General features: G+C 38.2%; 1 protein-coding gene across 2 annotated transcripts in view; it reads right to left on the bottom strand.

The window, feature by feature from the left end:
• The window catches only part of LOC129475244 (ankyrin repeat and SOCS box protein 12), a 165,703-nt gene that overhangs the window by 107,086 nt on the left and 37,321 nt on the right, over positions 1 to 21,296 (bottom strand). For both annotated transcript variants that reach the window (XM_063635295.1, XM_055267402.2), the window contains exons 5-11: positions 19,951 to 20,079; positions 18,665 to 18,799; positions 15,056 to 15,188; positions 13,620 to 13,729; positions 7,318 to 7,443; positions 6,128 to 6,177; positions 1,610 to 1,810 (exon numbers count right to left, since the gene is read on the bottom strand). In XM_063635295.1, coding sequence (XP_063491365.1) covers positions 1,610 to 1,810; positions 6,128 to 6,177; positions 7,318 to 7,443; positions 13,620 to 13,729; positions 15,056 to 15,188; positions 18,665 to 18,799; positions 19,951 to 20,079 — 884 coding nt within the window. The remainder of the gene's footprint in view (positions 1 to 1,609; positions 1,811 to 6,127; positions 6,178 to 7,317; positions 7,444 to 13,619; positions 13,730 to 15,055; positions 15,189 to 18,664; positions 18,800 to 19,950; positions 20,080 to 21,296) is intronic.

Consider the following 21,296-nt stretch of genomic DNA (forward strand, 5'->3'; position numbering starts at 1 on the left):
AGATATTTTAGCCCAAAATTACTAATGAGAAAATTAGACTAAATATTAATTTGCTCAAGGTCACATAGCTAGTAGGTGACAGAGCCAAAGTTTGAACCCAAGTCTGCCTGATTCTAAAGCCCATACTTTTCTGTTCATGAATGAATGACACTTCTGCTTATTTTAAGTAATCACTATTTTAAAATATGTTAAAATGTTCAACTGTTATATTTTTTAAATGGATATTCAGATTTGTGTGAAAAATACGACATATATTGACCTGATTTTAAGAGAAGGAAAAATATTATGGAAAAGATTCTGGGTTTTAATGCATAGGTAAACAAAGACAGAATGAATATCTTAAAAGAATTTGGGGAGAAAGTGACAAAGGTCTAGTTGTAAAGACAGAGAGACAGAAACATGCATGGCATCAAGAGAGAAACTACCAAGTAAGTACAAATGTTGAAACAGAAAGACTCATTATTGTTCTCTATGTTGACAGGAAAACCAAATCACAGAGAAGTAATGTCATCTTGCTATGCTATAAAGGGGCCTGAGAGTTGGGCTAACTACTAACTCAGCCAACAGCTGTGAAATAGGAGTGAGTTGTGAAACAGCTACTTTCCTATTTCTTTTTCTCTGTCTCTAAAATAATGAAAATACTGTTCATAGGAGCTCTACCTTGTCAATTTTGAAAAGTACTTAGGTCTCATATATTGCCAAGATGTTAGTTTAAGTGAGGGGTGCAAACTCAACTGCCTACTAGAACTAGGCAGATAACATTAGAAATGGGTTAAGAATAGAGAATGGTAAGAAGTGCAGTCAACAAGAGTGAGTTTGCCTCATCCAAATGGAACAGCTACTATTCAGCTCTAGCTGTTTATTATCATGAGAAAATATAGTCTAGTGTTGCCAAAGCTCCTGATTTTTCAGAATATTTAGAAAAAAAATCCTAAAATAACTGTATTTTAATGTGAAATCTACTGATATTTAAATGTTAGCAACTAGGCATAAGAATGAGACAACGGACTTTGGGAACTCAGGGGGAAAGGGTAGGAAGGGGTGAGGGATAAAAGACTACAAATTGGGTTCAGTGTATACTGCTCAGGAGATGGGTGAACCAAAGTCTCACAAATCACCACTAAAGAACTCATTCATGTAACCAAATACCACCTGTTCCCCAAAAACCTATGGAAATAAACAAAAATGTCGGCAACGAATTAGGAGTTTTAAAAAATACTCCACAGACTAAACAAACCATGCCTGTTGGGTTGGGCTCAGCCTACGAGCTGCTAGTTTGTAATCTCTGATATGAGTGAGAAAGGACTGTAGATAATGACTACTCATACCTGCACAGCAATTAATTATTTGCAAAGGCCTTGTACATCCATTATTTTACTGGATCCTCATGATTGCTCTAAAAAGTAGGCATTATTATCCCTATTTTACAGATGAGATATCTCAGGGTTCTGAGAGATCTCTGTGCAAACATTGAATGCTTTATGCTTCAAAAGTTCTTTTTATTATTGTTATCTCCTCCCCTTTCTTGACAAATTCAGGGTGGTAGGTACATTCTTTTTGCACTGACCCCCTTCTCCCTGTTCAGTGTCTTCTCACAAAGTAAATTCACCTTAGATCTTCCCGATCCTTCTGGCAGTTACCAAGGAAGTTTCCAAACTGGCAGGAGAAAACATGGTCATGAATCTCCAGCAGGAAGTTTTCATTAAACTCAAAGGCACAGGGAAACTGTTCCATTAATTGCCAGATACAGTCTAGGAACTGGGTGAAGATAGGGGACACTTCTTTAGAGTCCCCATCGAGGTGGCCACACCTGAGAGATGCAAATAAAGGTAAAGAAAGACACTAGTTAGCATTAAGGATTACACTGTCGGGAATAGGCTGTAAGAGGGTCATCTCTTGTCTCTGTTGGTAGTGGCAAGGAAACACCTCATACCAAAATGCCAGCCAGAATCTCAAAGCTAGTCAATCCCAGCAGACCTCTTAGCTGCTGGTGTCCTTCACTGTCATCCATACTGTAAAGCCTTTGGTCATCTAGCCTACTTTTTTATACACCCTCTTTCCAATAGAACTTTCTGCAATGATGGAAAATTTCTACAGTTGTGTTGTCCAATATAGCAGCCACTAACTGTTAAGCACTTGAAATGTGGATACTGTGACTGAGGAACTGAATTTTTAATTGTATTTAATTTTAATTAATTTAATCTAAATAGCTACATTTAGCTCTATGTGAGCAACGACCACATCTATATTGTTTACTGCATAGTACCTGGCACAAAATAGGTATTAAAGAAACATTTATTAAGTACATGAATGAAACCTCATCCCAGAACTGTTTAATGTTTCCTCCCCACAATGCTCTCTTTACCAACCCTATCATCGACTGAAACACCATTCCACTGGAAACGAACACGGCACTCTCAGTTTCTACATTGAATGTTCTCTACCTTCTGATATAATTACAACCTGGCTCACAAGGATACCACCTTTCCTTGGGGTCAAATAAAAATGGAGAATGCTGATCATTCCACTTTCCACATACCATAATTCTAAAACAAAGCAGAGGTGGGTTTAGCTTTCTCCTTGCACCTACTGCTGCTTCTGCTGCTTCCAAGCTACTATTCTTTTCATGCCCTTAAAAACACTTCCTTTATGGGTCATGCTATTTAGCTTATTTACCTTCTCCTTCCACAATGCTGTCTTCTAGAATCTCTGTGTCACTTCCCTACATTCTCTGAATAATCTGATGGTCTTAAGCTTTTCTGTTGATGTAGATGACTTACACTAGCTCAACAGATTCCTTAACTAACGCAAATCAAATTACCTTCACTGATCTTTATCTCTACTCCAGTCTTTTGAATCCACTGGCCACAGGCTGGCTAGTAGTTCTTACTCCACCTTTGAAATCTTAATCACAATATCCCACTCTGAACACCATATATTATATTCCCAAAGGCTGCTCATCTTCTTAACTCCTGCAGACCTCATCTGAGGACATCTCCACATGCCAGATTCCTATTGGCTTCTCTTTTTCCTTATCAAGCCTAAATTCCATGATCTGCCCTATTAACTACTCTCTCCCCATTTTGTTCAACTTTCTGGTCTTTCTTGTAATTATTTTCCTTCTAAATCCAACCACAGATCAGCCTGAAAAGCTATGTTCTCTGCTTCCACATCCTGACTGATTAATAATGCTCAAGAAAATTATAAAATCATACAAATTCACACCATTCAAATTGAGTCTCCACATTCAGCTGTGTTTTAACTGCTCTCAAATAATCTTTGTGTAGGTCCTTAACAACATTTTCTCATTATCTTTACAGCTCATACAAATTTTCAACTACCCTGTCAAACCCCTAATCCATTTCATATCTTCCTTCACTCCAGTGCCACTGAAAAATATCAAGGCCATTAAGTAGAAAAAAAATTTCTAACTTCTGTCTCTAATATTCACATATAGCACCTTTTCTGCCTGTCTTTCCACCTAATCTCTATGGAAAAGGTGTTCTTCATTATAGCTCAAGCTAATCTTTCATTTGGACTGGAACTTTCACCCATTTGCCCAGAAGTCTTACTCTACCAAAAACTCACTCTCTTTCATATCTTCAACCTTATCTTCTTTAATGTTTCTTTCTTCTCAGCCTAAGAAGCTGCTCAAATATCTCCTGTCTTGAAATACACTTCCTCAGACCCAAACCCGACCCCTTCTCTTCTACCCCCTTCAGAGCCAAGGTTCTTGGAAAGAGATTTATATACTCACATTCCACTTCCTCATCCCTCACTCATGCCTCCATTCACAAACATTTGGCTTCTGCTTTCACCACTTTACTCAATCAGTTATCACTAAAGATCATTAAAACCTGCATATTGCCAAAGTCGATTCTTGGGTTATTCTGAGGCATATGACACTGCTGACTACTCCCTTGAGATTCTCCTCTCTTATGTTTCTTCTTTCCTATCCTTAGATTTATTCTTATCTCACTAATCACTCTTTCACCGCCACCTTCATGGACTTCCTTCTTCACTAGACTTTCAGGTGTCAGTATTATCCAAGGCTCTGTCCCACCCCTTGGCTCTTCTTCCTCTATGCACAATTTTTTGAGTTACCTTATCTGAATCCATGGTTTAAACTACCAATTACATGCAGATAACTCTTAAACCTCTATACCACCTCTCTATCCAACCCAGAACTAGTGAGCTCCAGATTATTACTGAATAGTCTCCCTACTGGATATCTTCTCTTGGATGCCCCATGCCAAATAATTCCCAAACTGAAGCCATCTTCCCCACCAAACCTGCCCTGTATTATCCTATATCCTCTATCTCAATAAACCCAGCTACCTCAGGCAGAAACCTTTGAGTTTTATTAGACTTTTTCTCCCATCTTCTGGTGAGTTCTACTTCCTGAATACCCTTGTATCTGTATCATTGCTTGTGTCTTTTTTCAGGCCCTCATCGATTCTGGTAGCCTACTAATTTAGCCCCTTGCCACCAATTTCAATCTTCTACATGCTGTCAGAGGGATATTTGTAAAATATAGATCTGAACATCATGTCACTGCCTTGTTCAAAGTCCTCCAATATAGCTTTACTATGTACACAAAACACTCAAATCTTTCAGCTTAAAAAAAAAAAAAAAAAAAAAAAAACAGGGCTCTGGATGATCTTCTCCTCACTGGCTCCGCTTCCCTGGCCTCATTTCCTCTATTCTTCCTACACACCCTTTGACCCAGCCACACTGAATTGCTTGCAGCTCCTCACACACGTAATCCTGTTTAATGCCTTTATGGTTTCAAACACATCAGGGCTAGAATGCTTTCTCCCTTTCTAAATAACATCTACTCATACTTTAAATCTCAGTTAAAATGTCACCTATTACAGGAAGTCTTCTTTGCCCCAGAATGGGTAAACTTCCTTTGCTTATGTTTTCCTCTGTCTTAAGCACTTATCATACTACACCGTCATCACTGATTTTTCTTTTCTTTCAAAGAAGAGATAGGGACTATATCTGATTCAACTCTGTCTTCTCAATACCTAACATAATGACTGGTCTAATGTTTGTGGGTGAAGGAAGAATAAATAAACGGACCCAAATGGCTAGAGAGTGGCAACCAAATGAAATTAAATTAATGCATATCAATGGGGGAAAATAAGATCTGAATTAATTTCCTTGGGGTAAAACTCAATTTTTTTTTTTTTTTGAGATGGAGTTTCACTCTTGTCACCCAGGCTGGAGTGCAATGGCATGGCCTCGGCTCACTGCAACCTCCGCCTCCCGGGTTCAAGTGATTCTCCTACCTCTGCCGCCCAAGGAGTCGGGATTATAGGCACCCGCCACCATGTCTGGCTAATTTTTGTATTTTTAGTAGAGAAGGGGTTTCACCATGTTGGCCAGGCTGGTCTCGAACTCCTGACCTCAGGCGATTGGCCCACCTTGGCCTCCCAAAGTGCTAGGATTACCGGTATGAGCCACTGCACCCGGCCAAATCTCAAATTTTATTTGCCTTTGGAATCAGCTTAGTGTCTGATATAATATACAGCACATTGTTAGGCATTTGACAAATATTTATCGATTGTTCTGATAACACAGGTAAAGCCTTAGTGAGGCAGTTTGGTTTATAGCAGACAACAGATAAATATAAGCCCTTGTCCTCACCCCTTAAAAAATGACAAATCTGCACCTTTTATCTTACAAAAGGTTAAAAGGTGAATTGTCTTGATATTAGTCCCTCTGAATGACATCATCATTCCCGTGTTCTTCCTGTTAAATTTCTATTCATTTCCAAAAATTCATCCTTAAATGCTGTGTACTCCTGGAAGCCTACCCTGACCTCTTCGTGCAATGTTAAGCACTTTTCCTTCTGTAGCCTGTGATGCCTTGTTCTTCCTTGAAATATTTAACAATTTGATATAATTACTTGTACTCCTTGAAAACAGGGATAATATTCTGGTTATTTTTGTCACCTTAGTGCCCTAGCATAGTATTTAGAATACTTGTTTCTTGATGAAAAGAGATTTATGCCATGTTCAACTTCCTCTTCCTTCCTTTACATGTGGATACTGAGGTTTTGATATACTTCACCCTAATGAACTATCCTCAGCCCCTTCCTTCAAAATGAGTATATTTTTACCTTTGGGAAAACTTGTGGCCCATGGATATCCATTCCTTCTCTATCAAGATCTTCATTTTATACAAAAGAAAGAGTTTGCATTAGGAAAATCATAAAATGAATTAATTATACACACGAGAATGTCAAAACACTTTGCTGAAATAGTTGAACTGATCATAAAATAGTTAATTTCCTAAATGATAACTAAGTAAGTAACTTAGATTTCATTCACAGGCCTATACAGGGTGCCTTCAAATTTAAGATGCTCTCAGACATATACAGAGTCAAGTTTCCTTTGGCTTTCACATGTGTGACAAGCCACTGAGCCATAACTAAATGCAATGCTGATAAGCACGATATTAAACTCAAACTTTGAAAAACAGAAATCCAAAGGCAGCTCTTAGCTTTATACCAGTAACAAAACCATTTTTAACCATTAAAAAAAAATTCTAGCCAGGCATGGTGGCTTACACCTGTAATCCCAGCATTTTGGGAGGCCAAGGAGGGCAGATCACATGAGGCCAGGAGTTTGAGACCAGCCTGGCCAACGTGGTGAAACTCAGTCACTACTAAAAATACAAAAATTAGCCGAGCATGGTGGTACACATCTGTAATCCCAGCTACTTGGGAGGCTATGGCACAAGAATCACTTGAACCCAGGAGGCGGAGGTTGCAGTGAGCCAATATCACACCCCTGCACTCCAGCCTGGGTGACAGAGCAAGACTCTATTTCAAAAAATAAATAAATAAATAAATAAATAAAAACAAGCTTTCCAAAGAAATGAGAATAAACCACTATGGTGAGTTCTGTTTCTTAGAAAGATCAACTAAGAGGCTTTAGATTCAGCACTAGAAAACAATCATAAGTCTGACATTCAAACAGCTGACATGTTAAAGATAATAAGCCCCTTGGACAGTCTATTTGACAGTCATCCATTAAGTTCTGCAAACTTTTTGAGCTTTTCCTACTCTGTGCAGTAGTCTATTACATATAACTTACCTTCTGATAGGTAAGAAGTATGTTGAACATACAAAAGAAAGTATACAGATAGTACACACCTAAATTTAATGAAAAGAAGCTAAATTGGAAAAGCTATTTTTGTAGACTTAGAGCTAATTCTGGCAGAAAAAAATACTCTCTGAGAGTTATTTTTTATTTTGTCGCAATCTGTCTCTTACACAAATTAAAATATAGTAGCGTGCTCTCTTACCATGAGTCCTTTGAATGTCCTATAAAATGGGTCTAGGAGGATGCTAGCCACCGAGCAGACTTGTGCTGTGCGGTCCCACCCATCAGAACAATGGACTAAGACACTGGCCTTTTCTACCTTCACTGCCTGTGAAGACAAGTGGCAAAAAAGTACCATAAGCAACCTTTGCACAGCTTGTTGGATTAAAGAGTTGCCAAATACAGTCCCCAAAGCACAGAGAACCTGGTCTTATGGGCTACATTAACTTTTTCTCATAACATTAGCATCCTCTATGGGGAATGAAAAGGAAAGCAATGGAGTGCAAGAGGAGAGCTTACCAAATAGGAAAAGAATATCAAAACTAACCCATAATGCAGGGCAAAAAGAAAGATGAGGGGAGTTCTAAATTCACTAAACTTCTGAAGAAACCAAGGATCAATTCTCAGAGGAATAGGTGAACTGGAGGAAGAATTCACACTCAAAAACACAGACAGCTCTGCATTCTAGTCCTAGATCTGACAACAATCTCCTCCAGCTGTTTTAGTCTTACTAACACAAATGCTTTCAACTTAAGATGGAGGTGCGTGCCTGTCTTAGGTCGCTTTAACAAGCGATTGTATAAACACAATCAGAATGATGTAAAGATCTGGGCAGTTATTTAACCTGGGAAATTTTGGCAATGGTACATATTGACCATTCATTTATTCATTCTAACAATTTTGCGCCTCTGTGTGCCAGGTATTAGAAACACAAAGACTCAGTTTCTGCTTTTAAGGAACCCACAAACTAGTCAGGGTGACTGAAAATAAATAAATAATTAAAATACAATGGAAAAACTACTGGTAATATACAGTAATGTGTAGTTACAATATTCTTTTGCAGGAGCCAGGGAAGCTTGACCCTTGAAGAAAGAGCTGGATTTCCTTAAGTGAAGAAGGACATTAATTCACTCATTCATTCATCCACACACCTAGCCAATAATTACTGAGTGACTGTACAAGAGGAACTATGATGTGCACTGGGAATACAAAAGAGACAAACACTTAAATGCATGACTGCAAACCAATGAAAAATAAAAGGGAAAAATCCATGCCAGGTATAACAAAGGCACAAAAGATAACCAGCGAGGAGGAGACAACTAAGGTGGGTCTGGAAAGATGAATAAGAATTTACCAGATGGACCAGGAGGAAAGGACATTCCAGGCTGGGGAATGATGTAACAGCGTGTACATTGGAAGGAGGCATAACATAGAGGAAGAACACTTAATGGCTCAGGCTAAGCTGGAAGTGAGAGAATAAGGAAAGATAGAGCCGGCTAGGAGGACAAGGGTCAGACCAATCAAGTATACATTTTATCTGATAGCAATAGGAAGTTGAAAGCAGAGGAGTGCGATGATCAGATGTACATCTTTGAAAGATCACTGTGGTGGCAGTAAGGAGAATGGATTGAGAGGACATGAGTTTGGATATAGGAAGACCAGTTAGGGAGCTACTAAAATCATGGAAGTCCATATAGGCCTGAGGTAAGGTAGTAGCAGTGGAGCTGAAAAACAGAAGAAGGATTTTAATTATGAACATTTTAACAGGACAGAGTGAGAGACTAGTCATGGGATGAAAGAAAAGGAAAAGTTAAAGATAACTCTGAAATGTGTGGTTTAGCAACCAGGTGGATGGTAGTGCCATTAGACTAAATAATGAACACAAAAGCAAGGTAGTAAGGGGTATGTAAGAAGATTTCCGTTTTGGCCATGGTGAGTTTGAGGTAGTTCTGGGACATCTAATGGAAAGTCCAGTGGGACAACTGGATATGTGGGTTTGAAGTTCAGGAGAGGGAAACATCTGAACCAGAGTATAGATTTCACCACTATCTGAATAGTGTGCACAGTTGACACTGCCCAGGCAGAGACCAAATGTGACAAAAGAAAAGACCTTAAAAAGCAGTGACCTTTAAAGGGCAAGTAGAGGAAGGAGGATTATTATAGGAGTCAGCCTGTTCATAAAAGCCCAAAAGGTAAAAAGAGAGCCAGGAGGGAATAGTTGGATAAAAGTCAGGACTACAAAAAGGGTTCAAAGTCAAAAGGAGTGAACAGTGCCAAATGCAACAGAGAGGTCAAAATAGAGTGAAGACTAACAAGTGACTCTTAGATACGACAAGTCAAAGGTCATAAGACCTCTGGAAGAGCAATAGTAATTATATGAAAATTGGATCACAGTGGGCTGAAAGGTGATGGGAGATGAAGTACTAATAGGAAAGACTAACTGCTTTTCAGAAGGCGCTAACCAAGAGGAAAGAAGGCAATAGCTAGAAGATTGAAAAAATACTTTTTCTTTAGGAATGAGAAAATATTTGAGCATACTATTGAGAGAAGAAGCCAGTCGAAAAGAATAGGTTGAAAATGTAAGACAATGAGGGTTTAACTGATAGAGTTGGTTCCTTAAAGTAGGAAGAGATGGAATTTCGAATATAGGTAGAGTGAGTATCCTTACACAGAAGATGGGGCACTATGTCCGCTGAGATAGCAAAGAAGTTGGTAAGGATAATAGTGAGAAGAGGTATTATATACATTTTTCCATGAAGGACATGTTTCAATATGTGCTTATAGAGAGGGGAGTTACCATGGTGTAGCCAGTTTGAAAGCAAGGTACAAGGAATATCTGCTTGGTGAAACAGGACTGGGAGCCAACCAAAAACACATAAAATAACTGTTCAGCTCAGCTAAGACTATAAGGCATAAACCTGTGATAATACCAACTAACATACCTATGGGATATATTTATTTGCAGCAATGCTTAGAGGTCAGGGTGTAAGAGCAGAGAATGACCGTGGCTAGCAGGGCAGGTAGAGTGGAAGGATAAGAGACAAGGTGGAATGGATGAAGTGCTACACCACCCGGTCTTGGTATATAGGGAAGAAAAAAGAAGTTTGGAAAAAGAGGAGTTAAAAGTACAGAGGTTTCTACGAGATAGAAGAACTACGCTAGCTGGATTAAGGATGTGAAAGCTGGAATTATAAAAAGTTCAAATAATTGTAAGTGCAGAATGTTTGAAAAGTTGTACATTGACACTGAAATCTCTACAGATGATGGGAAGAACCAGGATGGAAAAGAAGATGGCGAGGCTGTTCCCAACATCCTTAATGGAGGGGGAAGAGTAACTAGAAGGTGTAGAGGGTGGTATAGCTAAATGAAATAGATCTGAAAGGAGGAGGGGCTTTTGTAAGGAGCAAGGAGAATAGTGAAACTGCCCTGGGCCATGTGGTTCATATGACGTGGGACAATGAGTAATCTTTGTAATAGGGGTACAAGAAAAAATGATATTCCTAGAAAGGTAGTCAGGTTGCAGGTAAAAAAGGAGTTAAAGAGATCTAGAAAAAAGTTTTTCAACCTTTTTGACTTCTCAATTAAGCAGACACCTCAGGTAGTAGCAGAGCATGACGGCAGCAACCATGTTCTTTGTTTAGGGCTCCAAATGGAGTCAAAAGTCACTGGTGGACAGAAAATGATGCTGGATTTCACTAATGATTAAAGAAATACAAATTAAAACATGATATAAAATCTGTCACCTATCACATTGGCAAAGATCAAAAAGATTGATGATAATCATTGCTGCCAAAATGGAAAAATAGGCACTGTTGGTAGGAATGGAAACCGGTATTACCTACTTGGAGGGCAATTTGGCCACATCTATTAAAATTTGAAACATTCATACTCTTTGACTCAGAAAATCCACTTCTATAAAGATACATGTTTAAGAATATTTGATGCAGCAATATCTGCATTAGTGAAAAATTAGAAACAACTAAATTACCACAATTGAATATAACATAGTTGCTGAAAAGAACGACATAGTACTGACTGAACTGTCTTAACAAATGCTCATTACATAGTATAAGTATAAAAGGTCTATTAAAGAACAGTATGGGCCAGGCATGGTAGCTTATGCCTGTAATCTCAGCACTTTGGGAGGCCAAGGCTGGCAGATCACTTGAGGTCAGGAGTTCGAGACAAGCCTGGCCAACATGGCAAAACCCCGTCTCTGCTAAAAATACAAAAATTAGTCAGGCATGGTGGCATGCTCCTATAATCTCAGCTACTCAGGAGGCTGAGGCAGAAGAATCCCTTGAACCCAGTAGGCGGAGGTTGCAGTGAACCGAGATCGCGCCACTGCACTCCAGCCTGGGCAACAAGAGCAAAACTCTGTCTCAAAAAAAAGAGTATGCACAGTATGATCTCATTTTCACAAAGTATTAATATGTGTAACTCTATATGTTGAAAAATTCTACAGCAGCACTGTCCAATATGGTAGTCACCAGCCACCTACAGCTACTTAAATTTGAATTTGTTAAAACTAAATAAAATCATAAATTCAGTTCCTCAGTCTCACTAGCCACATTTCAAGTGCTCAATTTCCACATGTAGTGGTACTGTATTAGACAGTACAGATACAGAATATTTCCATCATCACAAAAAGTTCAAATGGACAGTGCTGACTGAAGGACATAAACATTAAACTACTATCAGTGATGTGTGTGCACTGTGGGACAAACTATGGGGAATGTTTACATTTTATGTTATATATTTCTGAAATGTTTGCTTCTTTGATAATGTACATGTATTGCTTTTGTAATGAGAAAATAGGTAAATAAACATTTAAAAAAGAGAGAGAAAAAGAAGTAACACAGTATGTTACAGAACAGCAAGAGGTCCACTACAGCCAAGCTGGGGCGACATTGTGAAAGACTCTGAATGTCAAGCTTATGGGGTCTTATTGGTAATAGAATTGATAACCAATGGAGAATTTTGAGTTTAAAGTGACATGATCAGACACGTTCAAGAAAAATAACTTTAGTAGCAATTTGGTTCCCGAACTAAAGAGTAACTACTAGAGACAAGTAAAGCAGTTAAGAGGTTATTATTACACTGTGGGCAATGGATTGTGGCTATCTTAACTAGAGAAGTAGCAGTGGAGACTGGGAAGAAAGGACAGATTTGAGAAACACTTTTGAAGCAGAACACATGGGACTTGGCAATAGCCAGATGGAGGAGAAGAGGTAGAATTCAGGGCTGACTGAAGTTCTCAAGCTTGGGATACTGGATAGGTAGTAACAGAGATAGGGAACACAGAAACACTGTGCAATCCAAGCCTATCTTTTTGGTTCATTCATTTTAAGTCAACCAATATTTATAAGGCTGTACTGTCTATCAAATCTCCCTCTTATCCATCCTCACTCTCTTTGGTCTAATAAATTTGGTTTCAGAAAGGGACTATAGATATATGGATGTAGAATCTATGAAAAAGTAACAGAACAAAGAATAGTTAGAATAGTGAGCTTGAAACAACTGACAGGGTCACATAGTGAACATCAATAACAATGAAAAGTGCAGGCAACAGGATTAGGAAAGCAAAAAACATTAGGGCTTGGATATTTAAGGCAGTTCATTATATACAATCTTCAAACCTTTTAAGCCAGAAGCTATATATAACATTGCCTTCAACTGAGAAAATTATAGCAGATGTATGAAAAGTCATTATCTCCTTTGCTTTTACCAAATAATAGGGGTGGGATGAAGAGGGAGAGTTCTCATGTAGAAATATATAAAAACAAAACGTCAAAATGAGAAAATATACACTGAATTTTATTTTTGTTTTTGTTTTTTGTAAGAAAACAAACCACTTAACAAAGGCCACAGAGCCTAGGGTTCTAGAGATCAGAAAATAAATGAGTCAGCATAAATACAGGGTGACAAAGCCTGCCTAGACTGCATTTGGAGGCAGATCTATACGAAGAAGTTTAAAAAAACAGGTCTTTGTACTCAGAGTTCTGCAAACTCATAGATACATAAGCTCTGCATTTATTTCACACCCACTCTTGTACTTAATACCTTAGAATCAACACAAAAATATATCACAGAATAACTGAGCTAGAGATCAATTATTATCAATTATCAATTAGAGATCACCTAAGAGTTTTTAATGTGAAGTCCAGGGGTCTGTGGACCCCCTGAAATTGAGGTTCATTTTCTGTATGTATCATCATATGTTCATTTTTCCAGTGGGGGAGAGGGTTAATCATATTCCCAAAGAATTCTGTGGCCGCCTAAAAGTTACATCATTAGATTTTAGTTCAACCACCTTGTTTAAAGATGGAGACACTGAGACCCAGAGAAGAAAAGAGACTCGCCCAAGGGCACACAGTGAATTAGTGTCAGAGCTGAATCTAGAAACTAGATTTCTTTTCAATATTCTTTCCATCATGGCACACTACTACTTCAACATATCCCATAATTAAAGTCAGTGCAAATTTTAAAAGTCCTGATTATTACCTTTGTAATGAAAATTCCAGCATCCATAATAGCTTTAATGTGTCTTAACCACCCTGAGCTCTCCAGGCCGCTAAGAAATTCACTCATTGTTGGAGTTTTCAATTCACAGACTAAGGTAGAAAAGGAAGCACAGATTGAAATTCACAATCAACTCAGTTTATTCATTAAGAAAGGGAAGAAAGTGGATCTCCATATCGTAAGTGAGGAAGCTGAGGCAGAAAGGTTAAATGATTAGTTAGAAACCACACAGTGAGTCAGGGACAGAACTAGGTCTAAAGCCTACCAGATCTCCTCGCCTGGGCCTCTGCTTTATCACGCTGTAGAACCCACTCTCAAGCCCTTAGAAATGTCTCAAGAAGAGAGCCAGAAGACTAAATTAGCATCTACAGGAAAACACCTCCTCTGATTAGAAAACATATTTGATCCCTATCCTAATCCCACCCACTTATGCTAACTCTGAAGGCTCTCAGCATCTGTCTCTACTCCCACACCCCCATCTACTCCCTGTAGCCCTGTTCTGTCAATAGGTTGAAAAAAAAATTACCAGTTAATTTTTATGCACTTTGCAATAATTACCCAGCAGAGGGAAATCTTTTGCCTTAAAAATCTGTAAAACAAAGTCCTCTTCCATAAAATATTCTGGGGCAAAAAAGAAAGGAGTAAGAGACCTAAGGAAGAGGGACATTAATATTTTTAAAGGGATGCAGACTGAGCAGATGAGATCTGGCAAGGGTGATATAAATGAGAGGTCATGGCAGACTACACAAGTACAAAGTTGAAGAAAGGAGAGGAAGAATGGGGAGTTCACTAAAGAAGGCAGGTTTTCACTTTCTCTGCCTGAGTTGACATAGAACATCATGGAATCCTAGGTAGTGGTTTTAGGAGAAATGCTCTACACCCAAGAGTCTTGTAAGGCCCCAATCTCACCTTGCCCCCTTTCTGACCCTAATCATTTTGTAATCGATAACAGATCACCAAAACTGTCTGATATCAACTTTATTCGTTTGAGGTCTAAATTCAACTTCATCAGCACAGTGATGAAATCAGACTGAATCCTTATACCAAATTTAAAAAAGGTAATTTCTTACCTTGAGGATGATAAAATGAATCCCAAATTTATTTAATACTTATGTTGGTTTGCCTATCCCTGAAAATCAACCTCTGTATTTCTACAGAGAGAAATAATTTTCATACCAACTAGACCCAGATGAACTTTAACGAATTACGCAACTGCACATCTTAGTCCCTTTTCCAGACCAACACTGCTAAATTCAGTACTATGTAAGCTAGATTCGTACAATAGTTAAACACCTAACCACTTATTGACTCTGCTCACCTGCTTGCTTTTATATTCCACCCCAAATCAGGCATGCTTTCTGCTTACATGATAATGCAAAGCTATGGTCGCTTGCCTAGCCAAGGTGAAATCCCTGTACCTTCCAAGAGTTTCTGCAGACTGCTCCGCATTACATGGATGTTCTCAATGCCCATGAATCTGAAGCGAATGTTGGCATAGTTGTCTTCATTTTCATACCCCTTCCCAGCTGCTCGGTTGGCCATGGCATTCAACTGCAATAGTGGAGGACATAATAGAGCAGATAGGCCAGATGATGAAAGAATGGAGTTCATCAATCTCAATGCCTCATTCTGAACTGTTTAAAATCCTACCCAATTAAAAAGAAGTTAAATCAGATGAGATACATTCTGGAATGGAGAGAATTTCACTAGTTTTTACATCAGGTACTTTTAGTAACAGACTCATATAGGGGAAAATAGGGAGATACAGTGTTTTGTTTCATTATGAAAACCTTTCTTAAGAGATAAAGGATATGGCAGCTATGAGGATATCTGATCTAAAAAACTGAAATAATAATTTTGAGCTGCCTACCACAAATGTTTTCTCAGCTGAAAGGGTTTTATACTGAGAAACATGTGAAAGTTCAAAAATATTTACAACTGAGAAGCTCTAGAAAGAAGCCTAAGAACTTTAGGATGATTTAATTTTATTTATTTGTTTAAGAGACAGAGTCTCACTCTGTCATTAAGGCTGGAGTGGAGCAGCACAATCACAGAGTTCACTGCAGCCTCGAACTCCTGGGCTCAGGCAATCCTTCTGTCTCAGCCTCCTGAACAGCTAAGACTACAGGCATGACCACCATGCCTGGCTAATTTTTTTGTAAAGACACAGTCTGGCTGTTCCCCACACTGGCCTTGAACTCTTGGACTCATGTAATCCTCTTGCCTTGGCCTCCCAAAGTGCTGGGATTATAGGCATAAGCCACCACATACAGCCCAATTAAATAGCTATTCTAGAAAAATGTCTAAAATGTGACTGCATGAGATAAATGACTTTTACTCACTGACAAAATTGAAATGGAGACATCACCAATTGTTTTAACACTATGTTCAGCTTGTGGTAATCAGAGAATCTCTAGGTCATATGAATAATGCTGGGTGGGGTAGGGAGTAAATGAGACTTGTGGAAATATGAATATAATAACTAGAAGGCAGCCAGGATACCGTCTATGATAATGACCATCTTACCAATTAAGTGATTTTCTGTTTTCTGGGCCTATTTTCTCATCTCCCAATATTGTGCATTTCAGAAGGCAAGAGGAGCATGTATGTGGACAGGGTATAATTTTTGTATTAAAAGAATACAAAAACCTCAAAGCACAAACTATTCAAGTTAGAACATGCAGAGGGAAAAAAGTCAGTGTGCTAAACATATTCTGTTTACAATGCAAGACATCTGTTAAAAGGGGAAATGTGATAGTAATTTTGATCTTTTATCACATTGATACTGTTACTGAGCTTTCATTAAATTAATGACAAATGTCAAAGGAACACCTGTGGAAGCATAAGCGATAGTCACCTAGTAGCAAGGATGTTTGTTATGAGTGATGCTTCAGCAAAAATAATAATAATAATAATAATAATAATAATAATAATAATAATAATTACAGTAGTCACTACTCAGATCTGGGTAGGCCACCTAATGCAGATAACTAGCTACCTCATACCAGTATTCACTCTTTAAAAATATGTCTGGCAGATCTGAGTAACAGATACCTATTTAATGTTCAGGTAGTAAACTGAGAGGAAAATGGAGAGAGGAAAATGGAACCTGTTAAAAGGGGCTTTTTGGTGTTGGATTTGAACAAAAGGCACCAACCCTTTTGTTTCTTCAAAAGCTTGGTGTAGTTCTCTTTACTATTTTAAGATTATTTCATCTTTAAAGATACAGATGCAATTAAACTCTTTCCAATTGCAGAATGTCAGATGTAATATTTATTGTAATGTAGTATTTATTGAGCTCCTACTATATGCCTGACAGTGTGCTAAATCCTTTATGTACATTATCTCATTTAATCCTCATTACAGCCTCTCAAAATGGGTGCTATATTATCCCCATAAGAAAACAGGCTCAGAGAGATGAACCAATTTGCCCAAGATGATATGGCTAAAGGCTGAAAGCAGGATTTGACCACAGGTTTGACTGACTCCTAGAACAAAATTTTGTCAGTATAATATACTTCCTACTAAAAGTACAGATCTAGCCATCCAGAAGAGAGGGAATGCCAGATATTTCTAGGCCTGTCTTAATTTGCTCAAATTGGAGAGAGGAAAATGGAACCTGTTAAAAGGGGCTTTTTGGTGTTAGATTTGAACAAAAGGCACCAACTCTTTTGTTTCTTCAAAAGCTTGGTGTATTTCTCTTTACTATTTTAAGATTATTTAATTTTTAAAGATACAGACTCGATTAAACTCTTTTCAATTGCAGAATTTCAGATGTAGTTATGGTTGAAACAAGACAGCAAGCTTCTGAGAAACTGAAGGATGGGCCTGAGCAGAAAGGGAAATTATTTTCTCTCTTGAGCTCAGTCAGTCCTAGGTAGCTCTGGAGAATAGCCACTGAGGGATCACAAAGATGGGGCAGAAAGCTGTCTAAGGCAACTATCTGGTTTCATGTACATCCAACTGCTCAACTCTTAAGTCACAACCATCTGGCTTAGGCTTAGATGAAAATCACCAATTTAGTAATGACTAGAATCAGCAATGAAACCTCTTAGTCAGCCACACTTTACATACCAAATTATAAGCAAAATTATTTCTTTCTGGGGCTGTTTGTAAAAAGGACAACATTTAAGAATAGGGAATCTATCCTTTACTTCCTCTGTGGGACACAATGAGTTCTTCTACAGCCCATATAGAGCTAGACAAAACTTTGAAGGTTAAGGAATTAATGCAGAGAGAAGTTTAAGCTGATACTTAGGTTAATATGAGGACACTCTGTTCAGCAATGTTCATATTTGAAAGAGACAAAGCCTGAGAAAACACATTGCAACAAATCATGCAGCATTAGATTATTAGAAAGATCAAAGGATTTGACTAGGTCTATCCATGTCCACTGCCAAAATCCATGGCAAATTTATGAACTTGGTCTTTTTTATTCTCTGGGACCAAAATTTAAACTGCACTGTGCTAAACTGGAAAAAATTTAATCAGCTAACAGTACTAGATGCTAAAAAAGAATTACTGCCATATGAGCTAAAGATTTTTTGTTAATTGCATAGCAGTAAAATTTGTGAACCCTGGTGCTTTGGGAGAACCAAAGTATTATTAAATTACTGTGTCCTAACACATTTACAGAAAAAACATGTTGGTTGTAGTAAGTTTCCAATGTCTAAGTTGAAGCTCTTTCTCTAACAGTAAATTTAGACTACAGAATGGGAATACTGAAAATTCTGGTTAAGGAACAGACTTGGTAAAAAAGATGAGGGATGTTAAGGAGCCTTCTATGCAGAACGTCACACTGAGGTGGGAAAGCCAGGTTGTTTGAAATACCCTCTCATAACCTCACTTGACAGTGACAACCTTATAAAAGGAGCCCCAAATGGCTTCCTGAAATGATTTTACACAATGTCTGACGTAATAAACACACATACACAAACCTAACTTTCCCAATAACACTGCATGTCTCAATATGAGGAAGTAGACTGCAAGAGGCAGAAATATCAAAGAAATCACTGACAAATAGATACCTTTGGTCTTGTGTCTACAACATACATAAACTGGCTCCCTGGGTTTGTTTGGCTAATGGCCTCCAGCAAGAGCTCATCATCTACACAGCGAGTGTAAAATCCAGAGAGAGGCTGGCTACAGCGGCAAATGGCAGCCTGTAAGGAAAAGGTGTGTCAGTTGAGTGATTATATTCACAAATGGTCAAAAGTCTTTCTTGACCCTGGCCAGGTTCCATGAGTAGAGGGAGAGGATGAGCCAACTTAAGATAGTGTCCAAAGCAAAGAGAAATGTGACTCTAAAGTCATTCTCCACTGACATTGGGCTTAACCTCCTGCCTACCCTGGGCATGTGGCTCTAATTTCCAACCCAGTCTTGGCAAATCAGACTACAAAAAAAAAAAAAAATCACATCATGAGTATTTCCTTAGTGAAATTCTATTCTCGATACATAATGGGCTATTTTTCTGAAACTGCCTCACTTTTTACAGTCCGAGTAATATTGCCCACATAAACCATAAGCTTGCAGAGGAAGGAGAATTCAAGATAGAGCAAAAATCTACAGTGTCTTAAGAAAACAGGGTTCACTAGTTTCAGAAGTTAATGCCAAATCAGAAGGGTGGTTTGTTTCAAGCCACTTTAACACAAAAACAACATAACTATTTAACATGAATGTCTGGTAATGATTAGTTAATGAAATTCATTACACTTTGATGTGGTTTTTAAGGGGTCAACTCACTTCAATAATATGACACCCAATTGCATTACTATACTCCTTAGCACTTGAATGGTTGCCCACCTGACAACTTGCCTATTTGTCTAACCCCAGATCTCAGAGTGATTACAAGAGGTGATAAATATTATCACTTCCTACATAAGTAAGGGGATTGAAACACAGAGGAGTCAAGCGCTTTCTTACTACTACCTGAAATTATATGAAAAGCACTAAGAAAGTATCAAGGATATCTGTATTCTACGGGGAGGCCACAGCCCCAAAAAATCCTGTATACAACTAATTTCCTGTCATTTCACAACTTTCCACAAAGCTGGATCCCACAGAAAAGGAAAAAAAGAAAAAAGAAATAAACACACTAAAATGCCACTTAACATCTGCATAAAATTTTACAATTTACAAAGTACACATATATTATTCCTCCTGGGATCCTCTCAAAAACTTTCAGAAGTATGAAAGTCCAGAGAAGTTAAGTAACTTGCTTGAGGTCACACAGCTACTAAGTGGCAGCATGAAACTTAAAACAGGTCTTCCAGAGCCAAGTTTAATTCTCATTAGAGAAATCTGCTTAACTTACATTGTTCTCTTTGTAGAGGTAGGAGAGCACAGGGACACGTTCTTTACTTCTGAACTTTGAACTTCCAACCACCGTTCCCAAGGTAACAGATTTAGGAACCACTATTTCAGGAGGATAGGTGCTGCATATCTAAAAGAAAATAAACACAATATATATAAATATACATATTTATATATAACTGTCTCTTTGGAAATACATATTTTGGTAACCACTAAAAGCTGATAAACTTGAGAAAATACGTCAGTCTTTTCATAGAGTAAGTCACACATAAAATGTCAACACCTCTACCCCCAGACTGGTGTTTTAAAGGCCATCCAGATATGAATACTAGGAACCTAGTATGTAGTTTATGAAAGAGTACATCGTATTTCCTCCTCCACTACCTGTCTGCTTCATATTTGTGTCTGTTCATATTAATTTACTTCTTTACAGTTATAGTTTTTGCTCTGATATGCACATGTAGGAATTTCAAGATGGGGTTTTATGTGTGTTCCTGTCTATGATTTTTGTTTTTCTAATTCTAAAAGTACATTTTGTTCTCATATGTCTCAATCCCTTCCTTTCTAGAAAATAATAGGATACTTCCATTTGTTTGTATCCTCTTTTATTTCATTGAGCAGTGGTCTGTAAATGTCATTGAAGAGGTCCTTCACATCCCTTGTAAGTTGTATTCCTGGGTATTTTATTCTCTTTGAAGCAAGTGTGAATGGGAGTTCACTCGTGATTTGGATCTCTGTTTGTCTGTTATTGGTGTATAAGAATGCTTGTGATTTTCGTACATTGATTTTGTATCCTGAGACTTTGCTGAAGTTGCTTATCAGCTTAAGGAGATTTTGGGCTGAGACAATGGGGTTTTCTAGATATACAATCATGTCATCTGCAAACAGGGACAATTTGACTTCCTCTTTTCCTAACTGAATACCCTTTATTTCCTTCTCCTGCCTGATTGCCCTGGCCAGAACTTCCAACACTATGTTGAATAGGAGTGGTGAGAGAGGGGATCCCTGTCTTGTGCCAGTTTCCAAAGGGAATGCTTCCAGTTTTTGCCCATTCAGTATGATATTGGCTGTGGGTTTGTCATATATAGCTCTTATTTTGAGATACGTCCCATCATCAATATCGTGAAAATACTGCCCAAGGTAATTTATACATTCAATGCCATCCCCATCAAACTACCAATGACTGTCTTCACAGAATTGGCAAAAACTACTTTAAAGTTCATATGGAACCAAAAAAGAGCCTGCATTGCCAAGTCAATCCTAAGCCAAAAGAACAAAGCTGGAGGCATCATGCTACCTGACTTCAAACTATACTACAACGCTACAATAACCAAAACAGCATGGTAC

Source organism: Symphalangus syndactylus, chromosome X, assembly GCF_028878055.3.
Source record: "Symphalangus syndactylus isolate Jambi chromosome X, NHGRI_mSymSyn1-v2.1_pri, whole genome shotgun sequence".
NCBI classification, from domain to species: Eukaryota; Metazoa; Chordata; class Mammalia; order Primates; family Hylobatidae; genus Symphalangus; species Symphalangus syndactylus.